Source organism: Ricinus communis, chromosome 5 (assembly GCF_019578655.1).
Source record: "Ricinus communis isolate WT05 ecotype wild-type chromosome 5, ASM1957865v1, whole genome shotgun sequence".
Lineage (NCBI taxonomy): Eukaryota > Viridiplantae > Streptophyta > Magnoliopsida > Malpighiales > Euphorbiaceae > Ricinus > Ricinus communis.
The window spans coordinates 22416800-22444592 of record NC_063260.1 but is presented as its reverse complement, the minus strand read 5'-3'; the positions used below and the strand labels follow the sequence as shown (position 1 = coordinate 22444592).

At 35.2% G+C, this 27793-nt stretch overlaps 5 protein-coding genes across 5 annotated transcripts; all 5 read left to right on the top strand.

Moving 5' to 3' along the window:
- The first annotated feature begins 1609 nt into the window (after positions 1–1609).
- On the top strand, positions 1610–2924 carry LOC8259204 (signaling peptide TAXIMIN 1). Its single transcript, XM_025157984.2, has 2 exons — positions 1610–2457; positions 2540–2924. Exons 1-2 carry the CDS (start codon positions 2342–2344, stop codon positions 2661–2663), a joined length of 240 nt encoding a protein of 79 aa, XP_025013752.2. The 5' UTR covers positions 1610–2341; the 3' UTR covers positions 2664–2924.
- Positions 2925–6070: 3146 nt separating this feature from the next.
- LOC8259205 (pyruvate decarboxylase 1) lies at positions 6071–9622 on the top strand. Its single transcript, XM_002522499.4, has 7 exons — positions 6071–7018; positions 7152–7315; positions 7421–7982; positions 8380–8468; positions 8562–8679; positions 8872–9060; positions 9186–9622. Exons 1-7 carry the CDS (start codon positions 6542–6544, stop codon positions 9354–9356), a joined length of 1770 nt encoding a protein of 589 aa, XP_002522545.1. The 5' UTR covers positions 6071–6541; the 3' UTR covers positions 9357–9622.
- Positions 9623–10134: 512 nt separating this feature from the next.
- On the top strand, positions 10135–13713 carry LOC8259206 (malate dehydrogenase, mitochondrial). Its single transcript, XM_002522500.4, has 7 exons — positions 10135–10758; positions 11295–11468; positions 11601–11769; positions 12076–12137; positions 12308–12432; positions 12542–12659; positions 13412–13713. Exons 1-7 carry the CDS (start codon positions 10516–10518, stop codon positions 13550–13552), a joined length of 1032 nt encoding a protein of 343 aa, XP_002522546.2. The 5' UTR covers positions 10135–10515; the 3' UTR covers positions 13553–13713.
- An 871-nt stretch (positions 13714–14584) lies between these two features.
- Positions 14585–23479, top strand: LOC107261513 (GDSL esterase/lipase At5g45910; the record flags this gene model as incomplete). The annotated part of the gene is given in 6 exon segments (XM_015721400.2): positions 14585–14843; positions 14961–15084; positions 15086–15101; positions 15429–15532; positions 15534–15700; positions 23235–23479. Coding segments are annotated over 6 exon segments (915 nt in total), but the record flags the coding sequence as incomplete, so codon positions are not given.
- Positions 23480–25438: 1959 nt separating this feature from the next.
- LOC8259208 (adenylate-forming reductase 06235) lies at positions 25439–27425 on the top strand. Its single transcript, XM_002522502.3, has one exon. It carries the CDS (start codon positions 25557–25559, stop codon positions 27243–27245), a length of 1689 nt encoding a protein of 562 aa, XP_002522548.1. The 5' UTR covers positions 25439–25556; the 3' UTR covers positions 27246–27425.
- Positions 27426–27793: the final 368 nt, after the last annotated feature.

Sequence of the window (27793 nt, the reverse complement as noted above, 5' to 3'; positions counted from 1 at the left end):
AAATTGTGCACCGGAAAACCTCAATTTGATGTGATAATGGTGACTTTAATTCAAAGGTAGGTTCTAAATCTTGTGATGCCAAATTTTCAAGATTAAAGGTACCATCGATTCCAGTTTCAGACTTTCAGTTGCCCTACCATTTGGAAGCTTGAGACTGTTCTGTATTAATAAGATCAAAACTCAAAAGAGGTAATAAAATGTCATTTGCTCAGCTGATTTAAAGGGGGTAGGAGGAATTTTTATAAAACAAACCAGGAGGTGGATTTTTATGAATATATTGCATGAAATTATTTCAATTGGAAAATTGAAGTTGGAAGATGGACAAACATTGAAATCGAAAGGAACCAGAAGAGAAGCTCCTTGGAGTGGTGTTGTATAAAATATTAAAATCCCGTTTTGTATGCTTTAATTGGTTGATTTAGTTAGGGTTTTGCCTGCAAATGTTGAATGCTTTTTTTTTTTTCATTTAATTACTTAGTTTGGCTTTCTGGTTCGCGCCTTTTTTTAAGGCCAAGAAAATGAAATTGAGGTTGGAAAGAAGGAAGGAGGAGTTGCATTATTTTAGAAGAATAGAAAGGCGGGGGCCTGAAACGTAAACAACGCGGTGGGTATGGTATCTTAAGGTTTTCTTTTCCAATCTCCTTTGTTTTTTGTGATCCTGAAAGATTAGTTCGATTGCAATTGCATTTTGTTTTTTCCTAATAAGTGATTGAAGAGCCAGAAAAGGAAACAGAGGGAAGATAGATGAATACTCCTTGGATGGTTAGTGTTTTTTTTTGGTGTGCGTGTGTTTAACTCCTTTTTCTTATTCTTCTTTTTTTCGTTATCTTTTCTTTTCTACGATGCTGAGTTTGAACTTGTCAAGTTTGAGGGAAAATGTTGCGACTTCGTGTTTTTGTGATGATGTTGAACCAGAAAAATGGTTCATATGAGTTCCAAAAATTTTGACTCTGCTGAAGTGCGCACACACCTGATGGAAACAATATCGTGCCAATGATCCTGGTGATGTTCATAAAATCCTTGTCTACAATTTAGTTCTCGTTCATTTGTTGGTCAATTATTGCTTCTTAAATTGTATGAATTGCCAAGAGTCTTAGTTTATCCTCCTTATTGAGAAAGGATTCACAATCTTCTGTTTTTTATGCTTCCTCTGCTTCTTCATGACCACACATTGCAAATCAGGCCCTTTTTCTTATTTCTTTTCCTTGGAACCTAGTATATGGCCTTATGGTGGGTGCCCTGAGCTATAATAATAGTAGGAAATGACAATTATCTATGCTATGTGTTATAACAAGCTTGTTTAACTTATCACTCACAATTCTAAGATATCTCCAGTACAGGGTAGTTTGATGCTGGTAATCATTTTTCATTTCTTGTGATGCATGTCATATTTGATCATTTCAATTAATTCAAGAAACCATCACCATCCAGTCTTGGTCAAATTGAATCCTGTCACCTTATTAGGTCCATTGAAGCCTTAAAACAATTATTGAGGGGGCAGCTCAACCTATATGCCATATGATTCTTCCCACATGGCCCATGTGAGAGGTCGGAGGCTACATAATAATTGTTTAATCGGAATTTTCTTTGATTTCTTCCATAGAATAATCAAAAGAGGAGCTGGACAATTTTATTAAACCCTGTCGATTGATTGAGATATCAATTGGAAACGTCATGATTGACTCTTAACATCCACCGCTAAAACCTTAGGTCAATGTCTTGCCTTAAAAATGTTCCCACCTTATTCATGTTTTTCTTATGAACAGCCTTTATGCTAACACATTGTTCGACTCCTAAAACAATAAGAAAACAAAAGCAAAAACAGAATTTTCTGTTTGTTTCAGCCCTGTATTGTTTCTATCTTCATCTCTTTTGGTCACAAGAATTTATTTAATCATTTAAAAATAAAATTAAAATATGATTCTTATTATTTATTTTTAATTGAACCAACATATCCGCAGGGAGATTGTAGTTTGTGATTAGTCTGGTGCAGATAAAAGCAAATCCAAATTGGAAAATGATAATAGAAACAGGAAATCCAAATCCAAGTTGGAAATAAAACAATAGCCCTAAAAGAAGAAGGAAGGGTGTGGATTACATGAGGAGTTGGTATTGGTTGGCAATCCATCCTTGGGATATATCTTAGAGTAAACGGCATCCTTTATAAATATTAGACAAGAGTAGACAGACACGGTTTTTGTTTCATTGATATTCTTTTGCCGCTGCCTCTGTCAACGTTCCAATAGTCTTCCTTCTCTGTTGCCAAAACCAAGAACAAGAAAGCCTCACCGTCATTACAAGAAAAAGAGAAGAGCAAGAGCAAGAGCAAGAGCAAGAAACCATGTGCTGCTGTTCCGATGACTGTGAATGCAGGCCTTTAGGGTTTCTGTTAGGCCTTCCGTTTGCCTTTCTCTCCCTCCTCATCTCTCTGGTCGGAGTTGTTGTATGGATTGTTGGGTTAGTAAAGAGTAGCATGATATTTCTTCTCTAATGATTTATACAAAAACTAACAATGAATTTGCTTGTGTTCGTGTTACAGGTTGGTGTTGAGTTGCATATGCCCATGTTGCTTTTGCGTGACGGTGTTAGTTGAGTTCGCACTTGGATTAATCAAGGCTCCCATCCTGATCATGAAGTGGTTTACTTCCAAGATTCCTTGCTAATGTTTGATATCGATCATTAGTTTAAACTCAATTATGGATAAGTAATTATACCATGTAATTGCCTACATACGCCACTGTTATTCTGGGATGGACTAGTTTGACTTACTTCTTTCTTTTTTCCTTTTTTCTCTTTTTCTTGGGCGATATTATCCATCTTGGTTCCGCTGTTTTCTGTCTTATTTGTTGTTCCTTGTCATTATTTGAGGTATCGTTTTAGCAATGAGACAAAGGAAACAACTCTAATAATCATCAATTATTGCACATATTTTGTCAAGTAGCTTTCTTTATAATAATACTGTTCTCATTGGTCATTGGTTGTAGTTAATTGACCATTTCACTTTCACTTTTTGAGAGTTCACAGCAATCTATGACCATGGTTCGGTTTAATTCTATTATTTGAAAATAAAGAAACTGAAATAAATGATATTATTATTTGTTAAATAGAAGGAACCAATTTGTATCATAGCACCTGACTGAATCGATTTTATTTTTTTATTTTTATCTAGTACACGTTACTCTTTCAATAGGTCATTTGATTCCAACATATTTATATTAAATACTCTTTTTTGACAATCAATTATAATCTGCAAACTTAAAAACATATATATAGTAATCAAATATAACACTGTGCTTTAGACATAATTAATCATTCAATCAAAATCATATAACCGTGATTCATCGCCATTAGTAAAATCAAACATCTAAATGATTTAATACGTGCACTTTATAAGATTAAATTAAAAATTAACTTTAAAATGCAACACAAATGTTAAATTATTTTTATCTTAGTTTAAACAACTAGAACAGTACTATAATATATTGCTCTGTTTTCATTCGATTCAATTGAGTTGTAAAAATTTATTAATTTTTTTTAAACTTTTATATCAGACCTCAGCTTATGTCATAGTTAGATATAGGTGTATATCAGTAGTTTTTTCTTTTAGTTTTGTTTTTGATTCTTTTTCAGGTTCAGGTGGCTCCCGTGTAGAGGTCTCTCGTAAGCAAGAAACACAGGCAAGGCTTAATGGGCCTGAAGGAAGAAACAACAGTTTCCAACCCAATTGCTTGGAAGACTAATCTTCAAGTTTCAGTGCTCGCACTCATTTAACTTTGATATATAGTCATTGGTCCTGAACTGAAAGTAGAAGTTTCGTGATTAGTGATGATTTTAGGTTAGAGCTATTATTATTATTATTGTTTTTGTGAATGCTTCCACACGTGCATTAATTATTGATTGAAATAAATTAGGATCCACACATTGATTTTTTAAAAAATAATAACAAAATTAATGTACAATTATATTTACAAAATCAGTTAAACTCAAATCAAACTCACAAGCAAAAAGATAAGAAAGTGCAGAGTTATCTATGGGCAACATATGTATTTCAGGATTTTTGAGAGCAATTCTTGGGAGGATGCATTTCCTTCTCGATCTCTCTTTCACCACTTGTGTGGAGCGGGGATACAGAAACAAAAAGTCTAGACATCCTCTTTTTAAGAATTTTTATTAATAATAATGGAAACAAAGAAAACGAAAAATCAACCTTAGGGAACAATCAAGATGCGCTATTGCAGCGGCTTCTAGTAGCTTTGACATTGTAAAAAATATATCTAATAAATAATAAAGCATCAAATCTAAGAATCTAGAGTAATTTCGATTTAACTATTATTTTTAAACTCTGTTAAATTAATATAATACTCTTATTCAAAATTAACATCAATTATAAACAAAATTTTGATAAATTTTAATTGCATTAATTAATTTAATATTTTTAAAGCTGATGTTAAAATAATTAATTAATAAAACAATCTATTTTTGTAGTTTAGTAAAATTTTAAACTACTCCTTTATAAAAAAAATAAATCTGATACTTCAATGACTGATGAATGAAAAATTATAGATTAATTATTAAAAATGGTTTTAGGACACCAGTTTGAGAACCTTAACTAATTGTGCAGTACTGATAGCATGTATGTAACCTTTTCGAGAGAAAGCATATTCAGGCAGCTTTTATCAAATCTAAAGTTTTATTTCAAGACGATCATATAAATTAATAATTTTTTTACAATTATATTAAATTAAAATTTATAAAATTTAAAAATTATTATTATTTACTTTCTATATTTTTTCATATTATACCAATTATTTTAATATTTAAAGTATATATATTTTTCATCATTCTATTTTATAGTTTTATACTATAAACTTTTTTTGTTGAAATTTCTATTGCGAAATCTTTAATTAGATTTGGTTTTATATTATTTACTTCTTGATTTTTTTATATAATATATAAATTACTTTCTATATTTTATTTATCGGACTAAAATCTCTTTGCGTTTTGAAAGTCAATATAAATAAAGATTTAAATTAATAAAAGAAATGTAATTTAATTTTCAATTTTTTTATCAAAATTACAATTCTATTGTAATAAAATTAATGATAATAATATTATCTATTTTAATTTAACAGTTTAAAATTAAATTATATAATTTTTTAATATTTTAATTAATATAAGTACTGTTAAGATATTTAAATTTTATTAGAACTTGATTAGGTTAAAAACTAAAATAATTAAAAAATATTAATTAATTATTTTGGTAGAAATACTAGAATTGATTTTTATATAAAAATTAAACAAAAAAATTTTAGTATAATAAATAAACTATAAAAAGTAATTTATATATTACATCAAAGATCAAGAGACAAATAGTATAAAATCAAACCTAATTATTTAATGGAAATTCTAATGGAATGAATTTTTAGTATAAAATTACAAAATTAAAGGATGAAAAGATATATTTCTTAAATGTCAAGGGGTAACTAGTATAATATGAATAAATATATGTGTAAATAATAATTACTTCTAAAATTTATTTAAAATTTTAAAATTTACGTGCTTTGAATGAAAATTAATTTAAAATTGTATATTATTTAAATTTATGTATAATTAATTATAATAAATTAAATTCTAACAAAACATATAAAACTTTTATATGAATTTTATATTTGTTTGTAAATATAATTTATAATATTAAAATATTTTTTTAATTTTATTATTTGTATATATATTTTTTATTTTTTTAAATAAAATGAATTTTGTATTAAATCTTAATTAAATATATTAAGATAAATTTGAATAGGAGGAGGAAAAATCCAATATTCCCGAGGGCCACAAATTCCGAACAAACTCTGAGGATTGAAGTGAAAATTAAAAGCCAATCTTACCATGACATTCTTTTTTTAATCGGCGAGAGAGATGCCAATACAGAAAAAGCACGTCCTGGTGGTGGACGATCTACGCGTCGCCAGAGTGTGGCAAAAATAAAACAAACCAGATTAATAACAATAGTATAATCCCGCCATATAATAATAAACAAGTGAGAAAGATTGTACCTTTTGCACCACTTGACTAAAACCAGACAAGACACAGTGGGAGGCCATCTCTGGTTTTATCAAAGCTGTATTGTATGCAAATACGTCCTTTAGTAATGAAATCAATTGTTAACGACAATTACTAATCAAGCTACTAAACCAACAGCAAAACCATTTAACAGGACTTTTCAAGATTCCGCTTCCCACGCAACCAATGACTCTTCTTGCTTACTACTACTTCTACTAGCACCGCAACCATTTTCAATGTCCCTTTTCATCTTCCCTTTACCAATTTGCCCATAGTTTTTATTATTCAAACCCCCTTTACTCTTCTCTTCATCATCAGTTCTTTACTCCAGAAAACCCATCTTTAAAAACCCTATATTCTGCACCTCAACAGCCATTCAAAACCCCAAAAGAAAAAAAGAAATTTACTCTTTTAGTTAATATCTCCATCCCCATTTACTAAACTTTCTTATCTTTTTTGACATTCACATTGGTTTTTCATGGATGCTGCTAATCAAGTAGGCTCAATTTCACATCCCAGCTCAATATCACCTCCTGTTAGAGGCAATGCTTGCAGTGGCACTTTGGGTGGCCATTTAGCTCGAAGGCTAGTGGAAATAGGCGTGAAGGATGTTTTCTCAGTGCCCGGAGACTTCAACTTGACTCTTTTGGATCATTTAATAGCAGAGCCAGAATTGAACCTGATTGGCTGCTGTAACGAGCTGAATGCTGGATATGCTGCTGATGGGTATGCGCGATCCAGGGGTGTCGGGGCTTGTGTGGTGACTTTCACTGTTGGTGGTTTAAGTGTTATTAATGCTATTGCTGGTGCTTACAGTGAGAACTTACCTGTGATTTGTATTGTTGGTGGGCCTAATTCTAATGATTATGGAACTAACCGGATTTTGCATCATACTATTGGGTTGCCTGACTTTAGCCAGGAGCTTAGGTGCTTCCAGCCAGTCACTTGTATTCAAGTAAGTTCTGATCTATAAATGTTTCTGTGAAGATAGAATTTCTATGTTTATATGTGTTAATATAGCAGTATCTAGTGTTTATACTTAAGTGTTATATACGCTGTGGTAAATCACGATTCTGGTAATGTGGTAGGCTGTTGTGAACAACTTGAATGATGCACATGAGCAGATTGACACTGCAATTTCTACTGCTTTGAAGGAAAACAAACCTGCTTATATTAGCATAAGTTGTAATTTGCCTGGTATTCCTCATCCAACTTTTGGTAGGGAACCTGTGCCTTTCTTTCTGGCTCCTAGGTATGCCTTCTCTCTCATTTTCTTGTTCTTGTTCCTTTTGGAATGTGGATTTGGTGCTCTTATTTTTTCTGGAGAATTCAAAAGGGTTCTTCTTTTTCATTTCAGTGTGAGCAATCAATTAGGATTAGAGGCAGCTGTTGAAGCAACTGCTGAATTTTTGAACAAAGCTGTGAAACCTGTAATTGTTGGAGGACCTAAATTAAGGGCGGTGAAGGCACAGAAGGCCTTTCTAGAGCTTGCAGACGCCAGTGGGTATCCAGTAGCAGTTATGCCCTCAGGTAAAGGGCTAGTGCCAGAGCATCATCCACACTTTATTGGTACGTACTGGGGTGCTGTCAGCACCAGCTTTTGCGGGGAGATAGTGGAATCAGCTGATGCCTACATTTTTGTTGGCCCTATCTTCAATGATTATAGTTCTGTTGGATATTCCTTGCTGATCAAGAAGGAGAAATTGATCACAGTGCAACCTAATCGCGTGACTATTGGCAATGGTCCTTCCTTCGGCTGGGTATTTATGGCTGATTTCTTAAGTGCATTGTCCAAGAAATTGAAGAGGAACAGCACAGCAATGGAAAATTACCGTCGAATATTTGTCCCTTCAGGTGTCCCGCTGAAGAGTGAGAAAGATGAACCTCTTAGGGTCAATGTACTCTTTAAGCACATTCAGGTAAGCACAAATGCCCAATGTTGAATAATCTTGCTGATTTTGTAGATTACATCAGAGTACATTGAGGGTATGATCACAGAAAAGTTACCCTCTCAATTGGTTTTCTTGGTGTGCTTGGGGCTACCTTATGCCATTTATTCATAATAGGAGTCCAAACATGTATGTTGCTGGTTGGCCCTTTTCGCTGTAGGTTGGCCGATGTTATAATGTTAAAAGTTAACCTGTAGATCTCTTGAGGTTTGGCTTAAGAGTAGAATCTGATGCTTCTAAACACCCTATCCCTATATGTAAAATTTGAAGAAATGGCATTCTCTTTTTCATAGTTGATCGTGTATGTGTTCTGTTAGTGTATTCCATTAGATTGCCTATTGTTCTAAAGTTATTTGTAACATATTAGGCGATTCTAAGTGGGGAGACTGCAGTAATTGCTGAAACTGGAGACTCATGGTTCAACTGTCAGAAACTCCACCTCCCTGAGAATTGTGGGTAAGTCAAAATCTTTAGTAGGCAGAAGAGATGTAAAAATCAAATGCACTGACATTGACAGGCTGAGAATTGTGTAACAATGATGTTGTTCAGGTATGAATTCCAGATGCAATATGGATCTATTGGCTGGTCAGTTGGGGCCACTCTTGGATATGCTCAGGCTGCCAGAAATAAGCGTGTGATCGCTTGCATTGGTGATGGGAGTTTCCAGGTGAGTGATCTGACTCTGGCATACATTTTCATTATGTATGATGATTATCACATCTTCACAATAATTTAGGCTTAATGAAATGCAACACAAAGGAGGTATAGATGAAAGGATTTGGAAAATTTTGTCATCATGATGACTAAGAAATTGAGAAATGCTTATTGCAAATCCTAAACAGTTTTTCTCTTTATTCAGGTAACAGCTCAGGATATTTCAACAATGATTCGTTCTGGACAAAGGAGTATAATTTTCCTAATCAACAATGGGGGTTATACAATTGAAGTAGAGATTCACGATGGACCCTACAATGTGATCAAGAACTGGAATTACACTGGCCTGGTCAATGCAATCCACAATGGTGAAGGCAAATGCTGGACAGCAAAGGTTAGCATAATAGGAAAAGTACTTATCTTTTTTTGTTTAGTAGATGTCACAATAATTAATAGATTTTCCTTACTAGAGTAGCTATTTTCTTTCAAATGGCCTGATGAATTCAGTTGTTAATACAGGTTCATACAGAGGAGGAACTGACAGAAGCAATTGCGACAGCAATGGGAGAACAAAAGGATTCGCTATGTTTCATTGAAGTTTTGGTACATAAGGATGATACTAGCAAAGAGCTGCTGGAATGGGGATCCAGAGTTTCTTCCGCTAACGGTCGTCCTCCAAATCCACAATAATGCTTTGATGTTTGGACATTCATAAATAAACAGATTAGAAATGCAAGTAACCTGAGCCCTGGCTCCATAATCCAAATTAGAACTCGAAATAAAGATAGGATTGCTTGTTTTGTACGAGATTCTTCCAGTGGTTGCTCTTTATGTACACTGTATAAAGCCAAGCCCCTTGAATAAGATTTTATGTTGTACAATAAGACTTTATGTGATCAGGAATAATGAGTTGTCTTCTCAAAAGGAAAATCTGTCGTGATGCCTGGCTTCTGTAATTTGAATGTCTTTTGCTATATGTGCTTTAGGAAATGTAGGAAGTTCATAAAGAGATTTTTGAAGTCTTAATGCTTGTATTGTCAAGCTGTTCCGCCTGCCTTCGTATCATGTTCATCAGCCTTTTATGTATAAACAGCTCATCTTTGTTTCTCTTAACATAAGCTTCCGTAACATAATCCAATCCAATCCAAAACTAAGCATAGAAAGGAATTATGGATGATAGCTTCAAAATAACATCCCTGAGGCTGGACGTTGAAAGGGCATTGATGGAATACATGTCTTTATCTACTGTTTAGTGAAATTTCCGACTAAAGGACAGCTGCATGCAACTGTCCCTTTTATTTCCTGAGAAGCTCCATTGAAAGGGCATTCATTTGACTTCATCATATCTACAATGTTTTCTTGTTTTCGGAGTTCAACAGTTGGAAAGTTTGTTTCTTTATGTACATGAGAAGGTTTGTTGTACCTTACCACTTGAGTCGGACATTAAGATAGCTAACTCGAGTAAGTTTGCTTGTAGTCTTTTCTAAATTGTAACTTGACTCTTAGGAACATAATTTTTTATTTTGAACAATAAAATCTGAAGAATCTGAAGGGAATCTGTTAGGAACATAAATTATTTGCCTTTTGAGGAAGATCAAGACGATGTAATACACGAATATTAATCTCTCAAATATATGGACAAATAACAAAATAATTCTTCTATAAGCTGATACTACTAACTTGCGTAATTACCCTCCTGTCAAACTGAAAAAAGTGGCAGTGATAGTGGCGGACTTCTCTAAAAACCACTCCTTTTAATAAACCTAAATTAAAGATTCCCAACTTCAACAAAACCAGTCTCTTCAACTTCCACTTCTCTCTCTAGCTCTTTGTTTGAGTGAAAGTTACAATGTTGAGATCCGCCCAAGCCACACTAAGATCATGCACATCCAGGCGTCTGAGTGCTCGATCGTACTCATCAGAGTCTCAACCTGAGAGAAAAGTTGCAATCTTGGGGGCAGCTGGAGGTATTGGTCAGCCATTGGCTTTACTTATGAAGTTGAACCCACTAGTTTCTTCTCTTTCCCTTTATGATATAGCTAACACTCCTGGTGTTGCTGCTGATGTTAGCCACATCAACTCTCGCGCCCAGGTTTGTTTATCGTTTCTCTACCTTTTCTTGTCTATGCAGCGATCATGTTATTTCAATCGAGGAATTTAGACAATCTGAAAAATGTGGCCTTGTTGGGGGTTGGGACCCATATCAATGGATGGTACTGATTTAGCTGTTTATGGGTGTTTGCATGTAAGGAAGGAGCGAAAGAACATAGATTCGCATATTTTGTGATAGTTGTTTTTGAGCAATTCTTGGCCTTGATGAGGTTGCTGGGGTTTGTTTCTGTAATTAGATTTGATATTTTGAGATTGTTGAAGTTGCATTTCTTCTGTTTATTTCGAGGTTTGTTTGATTGTTTAGTGAAAAAATTGAAGAAATATAAAGTTTTTTGTTGGAGAATTCATCACTTTGTTGAGTCTAACGGCCTAATAGAATTACTTGCTTTGATTGATGTTTTCTTTTTTTCCCAATCAGAACAAAAGATTTTCCACTTTTCTGCATTGCTTACTTGTATAATTTCCTTTTTACTTGTATTCATTATCTTCTTGTTTTCTGGGATCATCTGTTGTCAGGTTTCAGGGTATGCAGGTGAAGAACAGCTAGGACAAGCATTGGAGGGATCTGACATTGTGATTATTCCAGCAGGTGTTCCAAGAAAACCTGGAATGACTCGTGATGATCTATTCAACATCAATGCGGGGATTGTTAAATCTTTATGCACAGCCATAGCCAAATACTGCCCCAATGCGAGTCCACTTTGCTTTTTCTCTTTTCTCTTCTTGTATACCATAAATAGTACTTCTTGTAAATTAGGATCCTGTATAATATTTAGCTTCTTTGTATATTTTGATGATTTTCAATGATTTTTATGGTTTTAGGCACTGGTTAATATGATAAGTAACCCAGTGAATTCAACAGTGCCGATAGCTGCAGAAGTTTTCAAGAAAGCAGGGACATATGATGAGAAGAAGCTGTTTGGTGTCACTACACTTGATGTCGTCAGAGCTAAAACTTTCTATGGTGGAAAGGCTAAAGTGGCTGTGGCTGGTATGCATATCCTCAGAACCTAGTTCTTTCCACAATGTCCATGTGTTTAAAAGTTCTGTTTGGTATCTGAAAATGTAGGAAAAGGCAATGGATGTAGTTTTAAGGAAAATATGAATCATGTTAATGGCATTAAAAATAGTTGGTTAATATTTGCATTTATTATTTAACTATTTAAAAATGCATATATCATAGCATCAAACCTACTTCTCCTTTTCCCTGGTATCTCTGGTGTCCAAATGTTAGACAAGAATGCATTTTAGGTGTAGATGTATCCTCTGAGTGTTTTGGTGTCTCTTCCTATTGCAGAGGTTGATGTGCCTGTGGTTGGTGGTCATGCTGGCATAACCATTCTCCCTCTCTTCTCTCAGGTCTCTCTCTCTCTCTCTCTCATCTAGAACCCTCTTTGATTATTTATTATATTTCAACTTCAAGAGTACTTTAGAAATTTTTCTCTTTAAACTCTGGCTGAGCCATAGTACTGTTCTCTACTGTCTAATCTAAAAAATTTCAGTATTTGCTTTGTGAATGATAAATATAGGCCACACCAAAGTCCAATGGTTTGTCAAATGAGGACATAAAGGCGCTTACTAAGAGAACACAGGATGGGGGAACAGAAGTGGTGGAAGCAAAAGCAGGAAAAGGATCTGCAACTCTTTCAATGGCGTAAGTCTTCATGTAGCTCTCCACTGCTTTTATGCAATCACCAAAGTTAGTGGTCAGTAGAATTAAGTTTCATGCGATGTTGGAAAATAAGTATTTGCATATGTTGCAGCTATGCAGGAGCTGTCTTTGCTGATGCTTGTTTAAAGGGGCTTAATGGAGTTCCAGATATTGTTGAATGCGCTTTTGTGCAATCAAGTGTCACTGAATTACCTTTCTTTGCCTCTAAGGTGATTGAGTTGAACCTCAGAGATTTTTTTCCTTGTTCTGCTCTGCTGTATGTTATTGTTTGATAAATAGCTTAAGGGTATTCACATGGCTGGTATATTGGTTTATGTATTCCCTAGTTTAGCTTTCAAAGAACGGCAGGGCCTTATGCTTTAAGTTTGCATAATATTGCATGATAGTCGCATAGTTGCCACTACGATCTTTCTAATAAAAGTTTTGCACCCATCCTTGTCTATAATGACCATATAAGCTTGTTGGTTACTTTATTGTCTAGAAAAAAGTGCTTGCTAATTAGTTCAGCTTAGGATTTTAGCTCTGTTTTCTTACTGTATGAGTTAAGTGGAAGCAGTACCTGTAAATGCTGTGGCACATGTCTGTGCCAGTTATGCATGTATTCACTTTCTTAGGATAACTAGTGGTGAATTAGTTTCAGGACATATCACTTGCGCATGCACATAGGTGGGCGTGCCATAATATTAACTCGAGTCCTTTATAATGGCATTGAGAGGCATTTATCCGAGGATAATTTAACTTGCTTTCCCTTATTTTGATTTTAGATTAGGCGTTCTATTGCATACTGACCAAAATGTGAATGCCAATCAATATTCTATAGGAAATGTATGCCAGCTTTGCACTATCAAATCTTTTATGTTACTTTTGATATAAGATGTCTGCTTGGAGCTATATATTATACACAAATTTGATAGTATTTACTGGATAATTTCTTGAGCTGGCTGCTTCTGCAATTTTACAGGTAAGGCTGGGAAAGAATGGTGTGGAAGAAGTGCTCGACTTGGGTCCTCTTTCTGACTACGAAAAACAAGGTCTTGAAAGCCTCATACCGGAGCTCAAAGCTTCTATAGAGAAGGGAGTAAAGTTTGCCAACCAAAGTTAGCCACTGATAAATTCTGTAAAACTATGAGTGATGCTTGGGATTTTTGTATTCCAAGAGAGTTTATGTACTCTGCGAAAATTTGTATTGGTGGGCCAATAGCATGAATGTAAGCTAAAGCATTAATGACTAAGAAAGGCAATAAATAAGCTTCTTTAATCTGCTGTTGAAGCTGTCCTTGTGATGAGCTAACTGCTTCTTCAAGTTTACAGGCCATTTGTATTTTTTCATGGGTCAGTTATCTTAACATTGGACTTCATTTCATAGCATATCACTTGTTAAAACATGCAAATTGTGAGGGATTATTAGGCCCTGCTGAGGTATGATGTCCGTATTATTTTGAAAGAGAAACTGAAACTGGAAAAATCAGTCAGTGCGCAGATGCAAATTGTTGAAAGTGTTACTATCCGCGCATTAACAAACTAGTGACTTTTCTTAGTTATGCCGCATGTTCAACTGCTACCGCTGTCGTTGGTACACAAATTTGGTATTTGGAATATAAAGGCCTTTCACTTTCGTTCCACTAATTATGGCTCAACTAACTTAACTAAATATCAATTGTTCTTATGTGCAAAAGTGCCAGCTTAGGCAGCTATAGGTACCTATTTATTTATTTATGAGATGGGTCGGCAGGCCACTTAAAGGGGAAAAAAAAAAAGAGTTCGAAACAATTGGGATTTTTTTGGAGATTGGATGTGGTTACTAATTCATGATCTGGCATGTACAGAATGAAAACTTCATTCTCGATTCTACGAGAATTTTTATGAAAGCCTTTCATTTGCTTCTCTTCGATGGAAGTTTTATTTTCCCATAATGTATCCTAATTTGGCCTAATTCTTCTTCTGATGATCGATTTAATCTTTGATAAAAAAGATATACCCTCGTACAAAAGAAATAAAAATAACTGGATATATTATGTGATTTGTCGGTATCTAAAATATATAATTTAAATTGAAAATATATAATTTTAGCGGGCAAGTCAAAAAAAAAAAGATGGTTGAGTCAAAATAATTCCTTTTAAAATTTTCTTTTTTTTCAGAGGGCAATATAAATGTTCATGTTCTATCATGTTCCATCAACACACTAAAAGGGTTATATGATAAATCCGGTGTAGAAAAGAAAAACCAACATTTCCAGCGTGGGGTGAATTTTGCTGTCTCTGGAGCAACTGCGCTTGATTCTAAGTTCTTTTATGACCAAAAGATCGGCCAAGTTTTGTGGACGAATGACCCATCAAGTGTTCAGCTTGGTTGGTTCAAGAATCTCAAGTCCTCACTGTGTAATACTAAACAAGGTGACAGTGACATCAAATTATATATTCACTCTCATTAACATTATATTAATTAAGTTCACGTACATGTTTCTTTTCTTTTAGAAAATATCGATCATGCTTTTTCTCTTATTTCGCCAGAATGTGATAACTACTTCAAGAAGTCACTATTTCTTATGGGAGAAATTGGAGGCAATGACTATAGTTATGCATTTTTTGTCGGTGGAAGCCTTAACCAACTACCAGCTTCTGTACCGCTCGTCATTAGTGAAAGCCATTAGTGTAAGTTATGAGTATTACACGTTACAATCAAGACCAGTTACCAATATATCCTCCTGTCATGTTCTTTACTTGAATACCAATTAATAGTTCTTCAGGAAATTTCAAATTTCTTTTAATCATTGAATTGTCCTGCTGAGGACACAATTTTCATTTCTTAAATGACTTGTGCTGATGGGAAATAAGAGATTGTAATAGTGCTTATTAGATGTGTAAGTTCTCACAAAAACATTCTCCTAATTTTAAGAATACAACTTTGCTAACGCGACATGCATAATTCCCCATCTATGCAATCTTACTTTCAATTTTTGCGGGATATTATTGGGTTAGACGTTGATAGAAGAAGGTGCAGCAGAAGTGATGGTGCCAGGGAACTTGCCAATCGGATGCTCTGCTGTGTACCTGACCTTGTTTAGAAGCCCTAACAAAACAGATTGATCAAAATGAGTGGTTGAAAACTTACAACGCTTTCTCCAAGTATCATAACAAACAGCTCAAAGAAGCCCTGGGGACACTGAGACTGAAGTACCTACATGCAAGAATAATTTATGCTGATTACTATGGTGCAGCCAAGCGTTTCTATCACTCACCACAAGATTATGGTAATTTTTTCTAGTTGCTAATCTAGCATTCATTGCTTCAAGGAAAGTGTTTGATAGTGTTATCATTTTATGATAAAATCATCAAAAGGTAACTATAGGTAACGAAAGACAAAATGTTTAATAACATGGGTATTTCCATCTTATCATTCTTCTCAATCCAATAAGTCTTATGTTTAGAAAAATAACAAAAAGTTTGTCATGAGATTGAACTATTGAGTAGATAAAAATCATATTATTTAATGTCAGAAACCTACTCAATATTAAAATAATGCATAATAACATATCATTATATATCTCTCTCGTTAGAAAGAGTGTAAGAAGATAAAATTCTTTATCTTATTTTTACTGTCTTTATGTAAAGTATTTAACCCTTATCTATTTATGCATGTGTAAGAAGATAAGATTCATTATCTTATCTTTACTGTCTTTATGTAAATTGTGTAACCCTTATTTTGTTTATACATGTGTAAGAGAATAAGATTTCTATCTTATCCTTACTATCTTTATGTAAGGCTCCTCTATAAAAGGAGAAGTCCCGAGTAGTGTATGGGCAAGTTGCCTTCTCTCATTAATAAAAAATTAAAGGTTTTCTTTATGGCTTTCTAACTCTCGATCTCTTTCCTCTTGATCTTTTGGCTATGAGTCTTTAGTTTGCAGTATCTGTTCTTCTATAATTCAAAAGGACTAGCTCTGCTTTCATTGGAGGATCCAATAGAGCACATAGACCATTCATGGCTGAGTTGCCTTCTGTTGGTCTTAGCTTGAAGATTTATCCTGTCTTGAGCTTACAGTATGAGAATTATTAGAATGAACAGCTCTCAGTTTTCATTGGTATCAGAGCCATTAGTGAAAGAGAAAAGAAATTAACCAATATGGTTGCAAGTTCTGAATTCACTACTCAAACTGCTACTCTTTAACTTTCTCCATCTTGTAGAAAAACCTTAGCCAATAAAATAGATAACCTTGTAGAAATATTCCACATTCCTGAAACTGTCTAAATTGATAAAACCATTGTCCCTATAATCAACTCGTACAACATTTTCAAAAAACAAACCTTGGTGAGAAGAACCTTTAACCAATTACTACACAAACCTCCTCTCATGGTCAATGAATACATCCAGTCTTCTGCATTATCCCAATGTTCTTTAACTGCTACTACCCAAGAACAATATGTCACTTTAGAAATCCCTGAGTCTTTTATCCAGCAATGGAAGAGACAAGGATATACTCATCTTCACCTTGGAGCCATTAGTTTGGTGTTGTCCTACCATGGCAGAATGGGTTTACCTGTCACTGCCCGGATGTCACTCTTAGACACCAGATATCTTAAATATGAGCATGTTGTTATTGGAACAATTGTCACAACTCTCAATACATGAAGTGTAGTACTCACTTTCTTTCCTAATTTTAATATGTCACTCAATGACCCGTATCTCTCTATGGCATTGAAGATACAGATCCAGATCACTGGAGCTGACCAGGTGGTTGATTCCCTTGCAGCAACACTGCATCACCAATTAGTATATCGGCTGCAGGATCATGCGATAAACCTACAACTACCAAGTCTTCAATCTTCATCAGATGCCCTGTTCATCATGGCTAATGTAGGTCAAGTTCCCACAATTGTGCAGGCACCACGACAATTGGAAAAAGGAGATCTAAAAAAGTTTATCCCTCTTAAATTGGTAAAAAACTATGAAAAACTTTACCAGTCTCAGGATAAGCAGATCCAAGCTACAGATCTCCTTTTTATCAAAGAAAAATATGGCACTGTAAAGACCATCTTCAGAAAAATTGAAGAATCTTCATCTTCTTCTCCATCCATCTTCCAAGCATCAATGATACAACCAGTTTCATTTCTAAAACCTAAAAAAGTCCTTCCAGTACATGCATTTTTGCCTTCAGGATGCTATGTCTATCAAGCCAAAATCAATGGCCACTTTATTGGGGATATAGATCCTTCAAAATGTGACCCAGGATGCAACTGTGCAGAAGAAATAGGAGAACCATATTTTCAGAGACCCAAACCTAAAAAGCCTAGATTGATTCCAAAGGTATTCTACAGTTCTCCATGTTCACACAGAAAACCCAAACGAGATGATCAGGACCCGGAAGGTGCATCAAAAGTAAGGACTCCTTTGCCTATCTATGAAGAGGCTCTAGAGATCATACAAAAAGAGAGACCACTTTCCAATAAAGTCTCTCATTCATCCTATCGCGCGAGAGTACAACCTCCTGTGTTCACAGCCTTACCTGTCCAAAGTTGTTTTATGCTTCAGGACCATGATTTTCCTCCTTTAGGAAAGTCAGAAAATATGAGATCAGAGGTCACCCCATCAAAAGTGGCTCCTTCTGGGCAAATTGAAAAGCTAACTCAGGCAGAAGAAGTTCTAAACACGCAAACTTCCAATGCTCTAGCCTAGAACACGTATCTAAAAAAGATCGATGGTAAGTTAAACCAGACCTTACATTTCTCCCAGAAGCTAGATCAAAAGTTGGATACCTTCTCTCAAAGAGTACTCCAGTTGTATTCCTCCTTAACCTCCAAATACCAAGCCCTGGATAAAGAGCTTTGAATACCCTAACCAATTACACCAGCGTTCACCCAAAAGGAAAGGAAATTACAAGACTTAAAAAGCAGATAGATCAAATTGAATATGACCTCAGAAAATATCAGTCTTCTATGGTCCCTTCATTCATATTTGCAGCCTCCACATCTTCTGCGATAGCCCCCTCATATTACTCTGTATTTCCTTTCCTTCCATAGCCAGAACAAGAAGAAGCTCTTTACCCCACCTTTTGGTACTTTTTCACACCTCTATCCAAAAAACTCCACACCCCAAAAAAAGAAGGCTTTGCATTCTACAGTCTTGAAATGCAATAAATTTCCAGACCAATCTCTAATCAGCCCCTATGATTCTGATTCTGATTCTTCTTCTAATACCTCTAGAATGGCTGATATAACAGAAATACTCATGAATACCTCTATTACTGAAACTTCTCCAGAAGTAGTAGAGCCTGAAGATGGCACAGATGATGCACAGTCATATTTTGTTCCTATTGGAACCCCACACCCAAGGTCAAAATCCACAGCTGGAACATGACCTTGGTTCACTTTTGATGATCTGCCTTCGTCAAAATGGAGAGATAAACTTTCTAAATTTTTAGTATGGATTGATCTCCAGATGATCTTTGAAGGCGCCACACTCAAAAAAGTTCTTGTTGAATTTGTGACAAGATTCACAGGCAGTTTAAGGGATTGGCTTCAGTCGCAGGCTGAATACAACAAAAACAAGAATATTTTGATCGAAAATATTGTTCGTTAAAAATCAAGGATATTGAAAGACATTACTCTGCAATGTCCAAATTGTATTATGTCATTGGTGGACACGATGGTGATGATACGCTAAAATATACTTTCTTCACTTTATTACCAGACGAGATCCAACCAGAAGTCAATAATATGATCGCCGCAACAAAAAAGCCGGTCACCTCAATTACAGTTGGAGAAATTTGGCAGTTTACACTCTCCTCTATCAAGAGACTGTGTGACCAGCAAGAATTATTCAGAAGACTGTCTCAATGAGATTTGATTGTTCAAAAGGCTTGCAACAAGAGTCATCTAAAAATTAAATGCAAGTCCTCCAACTGTGTTTGCTCGAGTCACAAGAAAAAGAACGAGACATCATTTTAAAAGATATCCTCATAATAGAAGCAAGGAGTTCAGAAAGAAAAGGCCATATACTAAGAAGTTTAGATATTTCTAAAAAAATAAAAATCGGGGAAACAAATCAGACAGATGCTACATCTGCCGAAAAAAGGGGCATTATGCAAAAGATTATCTTCAAAATCCGGAAAAGACAGCAAGAATAATCCAACAAGTTAGTATGTCCATGTCTCTACCAAATTCATTTGAGGAAGACATAGAGTCTCTATTATCAAAACAAGATGATCTCACTCTAGAAAGTCTCTTTGGGATAGAGGAAGAGCATTCAGATTCTACCGATTCCTCAGAAAAATCCTCTTTAGACTATGATGCTGATATGATTCCAATCTTAATGATCAGTCTCCCTACAAAAGGTGAAAAGGACATACTAGCAAATGTGATGCAATTTCCTTTCTCTCCATTACCAATTCCCCAATTGTCTCAACTTGCTACTAAGGTACTTCCAGTACCTTATGTTCCTGTATAAGTATTACCTTCAAAGTATTCAAAGCCTATCTCAGTCATAGCCTTCTTTGACACTGGAGCTCAAAGAAGCATGATGAATCCTGATGTTCTCCCATCTGAGCACTGGAAAGCTCACATCTAATTTTTCAGAGCAACAAATGGCCAGACTTTCAAAACTACCTTGGTCATGAAACAAAAAATCGGGATACAGTTCTTTCCTAACTGTGTGGTATGGACACACATCATTGGCTTAAACCTCCCAAATAAAGACCCCTTGATAGGTTTTGATGTTTATCCCCAAGCTCAAAGGCTTCAAATTCTTCCTAGAAGAATAAAGTTCAAAAGACAATTCCGTCCATACACAGATACTTCTAATCTGTTCACCATAGCAGACACAGAACCGCCATTTCTGCAATACAATGAGAAATTCCTCTCTTTCTGTCCGAAATCCCATTCACATTTCCAACATCCACTATCTTTGAGGAAAAATCCTCAGTTTTATATCAAGCTCCCTTTCAAGCTTAACAAGGATGTCAATCCTACTAAGGCCACTCATCTAGGAATATCTCCTACAAACCTGGCTCTTGCTAGATCCGAGTGCCTGACTCTTCTACAACAAGGTCTTATTGAGCCCACAATATTATAATGGGCCTGTCAAGCCTTTTATGTAGAAAAAAGATCTAAAAAACTAAGAGGAAAAAAGAGACTTGTTATTGATTACAAGCCTCTGAATCACTTCCTGCAAGACAATAAGTTCCCTCTTCCTCGCATCTCAAACCTAAAAGTCCACATCCATAAGGTCCAATACTATTCAAAATTTGATCTTAAAGCTGGATTTTGGCAATTAGGTATCCATCCTTCAGAAAGGTACAAAATAACCTTTTGTATCCCAAACGCCCAATACTAATGGACGGTCATGCCTTTTAGACTGAAAACGGCCCCTTCCCAGTTCCAAAAGACAATGATAGAAATCTTTGAACTCATCCTCGATTCTTCCCTAATCTACATTGATGATATTCTCTTATTTTCAGAAACAGCTAAAGATCATCATTAGCTTCTGAAACAATTCCTTACTATTATCCAAAAGTACAGAATAATGCTTTCAGAAAAGAAGAGTATTATTGGCCAGCAAGAAATAGAATTTCTTGGAATGCATTTTAAGAACGGCCAATATACGTATGGTCCACACTTGATAAAAGAGCTTGATAGTTTTCCAGATGAGAATCTCTCTATAAAACAAATCCAGCAATTTCTTGGAATACTCAACTGTGTCAGGGATGTCATACCACATCTATCCAATCACACATGTCATCTTTCTAAAATGCTCAAAAAGAACTCCCCCTCCCCCTCCTTGGGGAACAGAATAAACAACAGCTGTCAAGAAATTGAAAGAATTAGCCCAGAATCCTCCACCACTTACTATCCCGTCTACAGGACATCTTATCCTACAGACAAATGCATCAAATCACGCATGGGGGGCAATTCTTCTTGAAAATGTTAATAACAAGGAAAAACTGTGTGAGCATGCATTATGACAAGTTTCTCCAGCAGAAAAGCATTACCATTCAACATACAAAGAAATTTTGCCAGTCAAATATGGAATAAAAAGGTTTGAATTCTTTCTGATCAGTCAACACTTCTTAGTATGAATGGATAACTCTTCATTTTCAAAAATTCTTGAATCCAAACCAGAAAACTTTACCAGAACCACAATTATTGAGGTTAAAGCCATGGTTCAGCAAATATAATTTTGAAGTCCAGCATATAAAAGGAACAAAAAACCTCATCCCATATTTCTTATCCAGATTATCAAAGCCAAAACCAAAACCCCGATCTATTGTCCTCCTCACCTCAACAACCAAACTTTCGATAATCTCCATGGCCTCTACATCCTTAAAAAAGCCTCTACAACCTCCCTCTCCACCAGACCTTCTTACAAATTTCATAACAAAACAGGTCAACAGTTTTGCCAAAAATATAATGTTCCATTATCTGGCAATCATCCATCAGACTTTCTCACTACCTATCCAACCCAATTTCTTTTATCCAGATTACCCTTGGTGCTTAATCTACCATCTTTCTCCTACCCATCCACAAATCGAAAGTGAACTATGGTTTCTATGGTATCTTTTCACAGTTTGTTATCATGCTATAGAAGTTCCAGTCATAGACCTTCTATACTTCTTCAATATTGATAGAAATGCAGGGAAATATCCATGGAAATATCTCACTTAGTTCAAAACCCCATATCAATGGAAAAAAGATCTCCTCAAAATCATTCATGAAAATAAATTGTTCACAGACAATGACTTCAAGGCTCCAAGATATCATGCCATCTATATTCTTCACATGCCTTACTTTAAGCTCTCAGAAGATACATATGCCACCTATAACATCTGTCAGTACTGGAAGACAATCGAAATGCCCTTACATCTTGCTTCTCCACTAGTAATAAGAGAATTAAAGCTTACTCTGCAATTAAGAAATGATCTAGGAAAGACCAATGTTTCTACACCACTTGTCTGCACTTATAATGGACCTGATAATCAATGGACTGAACACTTCACTTTACCTTTGCTGCCATCACCTCTGGATGATCCAAGTCTGACCACAGAACAACAAGATGCCATTATGCAAGATTCCCAGCCACTAGACAATGACAATGGTCCATGGTATCCAACCTTTTTCGATGGCAATCCAAGCAATGAAGACAATACAACACTCAATCTCTCTCCTTCATATTTCATGAAATAATTGAAGGAGTGTAAGAAGATAAGATTCCTTATCTTATCTTTACTGTCTTTATATAAAGTATGTAATCCTTATCTGTTTATGCATGTATAAGAAGATAAGATTCCTTATCTTATCTTTATTGTCTTTATATAAAGTGTATAACCCTTATCTTGTTTATACATGTATAAGAGGATAAGATTCATATCTTATTCTTACTATCTTTATGTAAGGCTCCTCTATAAAAGGAGAAGTCCCGAGTAGTGTATGGCAAGTTGCCTTCTCTTATTAATAAAAAATAAAATGTTTTCTTTATGGCTTTCTAACTCTCGATCTCTTTCCTCTTGATCTTTTGGCTATGAGTCTTTAGTTTGCACGATCTGTTCTTCTATAATTCAAAAGGACTAGCTCGGTTTTCATTGGAGGATCCAATAGAGCACATAGACCATTCATGGCTGAGTTGCCTTCTGTTGGTCTTAGCTTGAGGATTTATCCTGTCTTGAGCTTACAGTATGAGAATTATTAGAATGAACAGCTCTCGGCTTTCATTGGTATCACACATTCTTTTAACTCAATTTTATCGTAATTCGACTTAAATCTGAAAACAGAAGATGACAATATGCATAATTGCAGGATTTCCCAATAGAGTTCTAACTGCCTGTTGTGGAGGGGGTGGACCATACAATTTCAACAAATCTGCAAGCTGTGGCTACACAGGTTCAAAAGCATGCAGCAATCCCTCTACTTACTCAAATTGGGATGGAATTCACTTGACAGAAGCTGCATATCGGATTATTGCCATGGGTTTGATCAATGGCCCGTATTTGACACCACCCCTTTCTACATTTTCCCTGTATCTCAGTCAATATCATTTATAATTAAAAGTAAATAAGTGTATCTCGACTCATTATACGGCACTATGGGCGTAAGATATTTTATAAATTTATAACAACCGGTATTATTTTAATTTTAAGAATTTATTGATACAATTAAATATTTGATTAGCTATTTATATAGTGTTAATAAAATATATTATTTTTATTTGTTAAAAGCTTCTAGATATTTTTAAAATTTAATTAGTTGTATTTGATAAATATGATATCCATCTATATAATTCTGATTTATAAAAATAATTAAAGATTAAATATAAATCTATTAAAAATTTGAATTAATAGGAGGACATATAAAATTAATAAAATAATTAAAATTGTGATGCTAGAACTCTAATAGAAGGACTCTAAAGAGAGAGTTCCTTGTTGTATATTGTTAGTTTGTCTTGTACCGTTCTACACTTTTACTGATATGTCCAATTCTTTCTTTGACCAATAAATTTTCCCACCCCACTCAAAGCAGATGAGGTTAATTCAGGCCATTTTCAGTATATAAAACTTTTGGGCTTCAAGCATCTTCAATAATATGTGTTGGTCCTTTTCTTACATTATCTCATGGTAGAGAGAAGGATAACTCAAGAGTAAATAGCTTACCAGAATTTTGATACACTTCACTTCACACTAATTATCTAATTGGCACTAATTAAAGAATCAATATTACATTGGCTAGTCATTTTAATATAAGATTTACGAGCAAAGACTAACGATATTTTTCCGATTAAATTTTATTTTTTAGTTTTTATGCGCAAGGAATAATATTTTTGGTAAAATAATTCCAAAAGAATGAGTAGGGTATAATTTGAAAAGTCAAAACATGAGAAATGGTTAGCATATGGTTTAGTCTAAAGTATTTTCCTATATTTGGTATGCGCCCACTTACGGACTAAACCGATAGAATCTCTCAAAGTCTTTTCTCATATTGGAGGACCTGGAATTAGTCTTTTTCTCATATTGGAGGACCTGGAATTCTTGTAAGCCGTTCACTGGAAGAAAGGAGCATCAATCTTTAAGTGACGCACCATATCCTGGCCAAAGTGAGTTACCCTGTTATATGGCAGATCAATTCCTAAAAACATATTATTAAAAGGAAATGCGACCACCTCTAAACAAATAATGATTACGCTGGGCACTATCTCATTTTCATTTTCATTTTCATTTTCAAGTTTCATAATAGAATGAAGAAGGTGGCCACTATCCACTTCGTCTGAACTCTCTCTCCTCGTATGCGTATGCATATGCGGATGATTTGTAAAAGTCTTCTAATACTTCTGCTATTTTGTTTTAATTTCTCTATTTATTTTATCATAAAAAAACGGAAAGTGGGTGTTCGAACCAAGCTTTCACAGACCTCTTTCACTGCTCGCTCGAAGACCTCCTGCTCTTTTGTGTTATTATTTCAAAACAGTAACTCACACATCCGCAGGATGTAATTGACTTCAAAGCAAGCAAGTCATTCACATTTTAACATCCAGAACTCTCCCGAAAGATTAATATAATTTTCTCATACCTACTATAATTATCATGCTAGTGCTCGTCATTTCGAGTGAAAGAATAATCATCATCTTGCAACAGGATTATGATAACTTTGTTGGTTTGTATTGTCTAATATCAGAATTCAACGGATGAAGTCTTCCAAAATGGCAGGCAATAACAGTAAAAGGATGAATCGTGTGGATTTCCATAGCTAATGCTGGATTTGGACTTGGAAATGCCATTCTTTAGGTGAATAGCATCATTATCCATTGGAGATGTTCACTGTAGAAACACTTACCTTTTCTACTGCCGAAAAAAAAAACTATCGTTCCATCGTTCTAGCATACTGTGCTGTCAATCTGGCTAGTACTCCCATTACTCACAGTATCTTAATCATTTATTCAATTGATTTTTTTTCTTTTTGGGCTGTTGATCTTCCTCATACTAATAATTTACTCTGACTAAGTGCTAAAAGACAGGCGCATCTCTATTCCTGATCTTTCTAAGTTTTTCTCTATTTAAGACTACCTTCCATGAGCCAAAGGTAAGAAAAAACTGAGATAATCTTTTACTAGGATTGAATTTTCTAGTGATGGAAAGGATGCCAGAGAGAGCAGTGGGCAAGAGCACGAGCTGCCGCGGAGTGGCCTTTGAGAGAACCAGCGGCGAACTTGGGCTGCTCCCAAAAGCACCACCAGCCCTGCCTCAGGACGGGCAAAGTGGGAGGTGGGTCTGGATCCCAAGGAGCCAGAAAGTCTTCTTCCAAGATTTTCTACTAGACAATTTAGTTCTTGAAAGGACAGTGAGTCGATCAAGCAGCCATTTCTGTGATTTGGATTTCACTGATGAAGGCGCAGTCAAGGACCACTTCCAAGAATTGATGGAGAAAGGAGAAATATGCCACGATGATCACTTAGAGAATCAAAACATAGCTGATATTGAAAAGCAGATGGGTCAAGCACCTAAGCCAGCCGCAAAGCCAAGAAAACCATCAAGATTGTCTATTATACTTTTAGACCAAGGGTTGTTCACTGTCTACAAGCGCCTTTTTATGGTATGCTTGATATTGAATATAATTGCATTGGTTCTTGCAGCCATGGGACATTTCCCATATGCCAAGTACAATGCAGCCCTCTTTGCCATTGGAAATATTCTTGCTTTGAGCCTGTGTCGCAGTGAAGCCTTTTTAAGGGTTGTTTTCTTGCTGGTAGTCAAACTATTTGGCAGGAAATGGGTTCCTCTTCATTTCAAAACTGCAGTCACTTCCTTCCTTCAGAGTCTTGGAGGAATTCATAGTAGCTGTGGTGTTTCTTCCATAGCTTGGCTCGTGTATGCACTTGTATTGTCGATTAAAGACAAGCAAAACACTCCTCCAGAGATAATAGCTGTTGCCTCCACTATCCTTTCCTTGATTTGCATCTCTTCTTTAGCAGCATTTCCTCTTGTCCGCCATTTGCATCACAACGTCTTTGAAAGAACTCATCGTTTCACGGGATGGACTGCTCTAGCACTCCTTTGGGTCTTTGTAGTTCTTACAATCAGCTACAATCCCAATACCAAAACTTATAACAACTTCTTTCGTTCAAATTTTTATAACAAACAAGAATTCTGGTTTACATTGTCGATTACCATAACAATAATTATACCTTGGCTAACAGTGAGTAGGGTTCCTGTCAAGGTTTCCTCTACTTCAAACCATGCTTCCATTATAAAATTTGAAGGTGGTGTTAAAGCAGGTTTGTTAGGTAGAATTAGCCCATCTCCTCTTTCCGAATGGCATGCATTTGGAATTATATCAAGTGGAGAAAAAGACCATATGATGCTAGCTGGTGCAGTTGGTGATTTTACCAAGTCATTAGTCTCAAATCCTCCGACTTATCTTTGGGTTCGGAAATTACACTTTGCTGGCCTGCCTTATCTCATAAACTTGTACAAAAAAGTAATGGTTGTTGCAACAGGGTCGGGCATTTGTGTGTTCTTATCATTCCTGTTGCAGCCATGTTCAGCTGAAGTTTGTCTAGTATGGGTAGCCAAAGGGATAGACGAGAATTTTGGGAAGGAAATTATGGATATAGTAAGTGGGTATCCAAAGGATAAAGTGATTATGCATGATACAGCTATATTAGGCCGTCCAAATGTAGCAAAAATGAGCGTGGAAGCTGCTAAGAATTGGGGAGCTGAGGTAGTCATTGTCACCAGCAATCCAGAAGGAAGTCGAGATGTTGTTAATGCATGTAAGGCTTCTGGAATTCCAGCTTTTGGCCCTATATGGGATTCCTAGAGGTCTCAACAGTATCATATTTATAGTGAGCAAAGTAGCTTAAGAGTTTCTCACCATTACCAAAATAAGCTATCAGCATAGTCTCTTGTTCCGTTTCTTTGTTTACAATTGCTCTGACTTGCTCTGTAATCTGAGATAGCTGGAGTTTTTCACATGAATTGTGTTGCTTAAGATTCAATATCTTTCGGGTGTTGTAGGATAGCCTATCGGCTTGGGTAGTTTCGCAACATACATCCATGTTTTTCCCCTTCTCAGAAATTAATAATAAATAAGCTTTTTTATTAAAAAAAAAAACAAAGCAAAATTTTGTAATTTTTACCGGTCAAACATGGGCCTATCTCTACAATTAATTAAAGTTCTTAAAAAATCATAAATTTTATCAAAATTAATGGATTATTTAGTTATATAAAATTATGTATACTTTCTTATATGGTATAGACATTAAGTTAATAAATTTGAAGCATGTTTGTAAAATAAAGAAAAATTGAAATATCTCTCATCTAATAAAAAGAGAAATTTCATAAATGCTCACCTCTCATGTATATTTT

Excerpts from the sequence above, each read along its gene's own strand:
- LOC8259204 (XM_025157984.2), top strand. The coding sequence starts at position 2,342 with ATGTGCTGCTGTTCCGATGACTGTGAATGCAGGCCTTTAGGGTTTCTG. Across the intron at positions 2,458-2,539 it reads GTTGTTGTATGGATTGTTGG|GTTGGTGTTGAGTTGCATAT; the intron begins GTTAGTAAAGAG and ends TTCGTGTTACAG.
- LOC8259205 (XM_002522499.4), top strand. The coding sequence starts at position 6,542 with ATGGATGCTGCTAATCAAGTAGGCTCAATTTCACATCCCAGCTCAATA. Across the intron at positions 8,680-8,871 it reads TTGGTGATGGGAGTTTCCAG|GTAACAGCTCAGGATATTTC; the intron begins GTGAGTGATCTG and ends CTCTTTATTCAG. Across the intron at positions 9,061-9,185 it reads GCAAATGCTGGACAGCAAAG|GTTCATACAGAGGAGGAACT; the intron begins GTTAGCATAATA and ends TTGTTAATACAG.
- LOC8259206 (XM_002522500.4), top strand. The coding sequence starts at position 10,516 with ATGTTGAGATCCGCCCAAGCCACACTAAGATCATGCACATCCAGGCGT. Across the intron at positions 10,759-11,294 it reads ACATCAACTCTCGCGCCCAG|GTTTCAGGGTATGCAGGTGA; the intron begins GTTTGTTTATCG and ends ATCTGTTGTCAG. Across the intron at positions 12,138-12,307 it reads TTCTCCCTCTCTTCTCTCAG|GCCACACCAAAGTCCAATGG; the intron begins GTCTCTCTCTCT and ends TGATAAATATAG.
- LOC8259208 (XM_002522502.3), top strand. The coding sequence starts at position 25,557 with ATGGAAAGGATGCCAGAGAGAGCAGTGGGCAAGAGCACGAGCTGCCGC.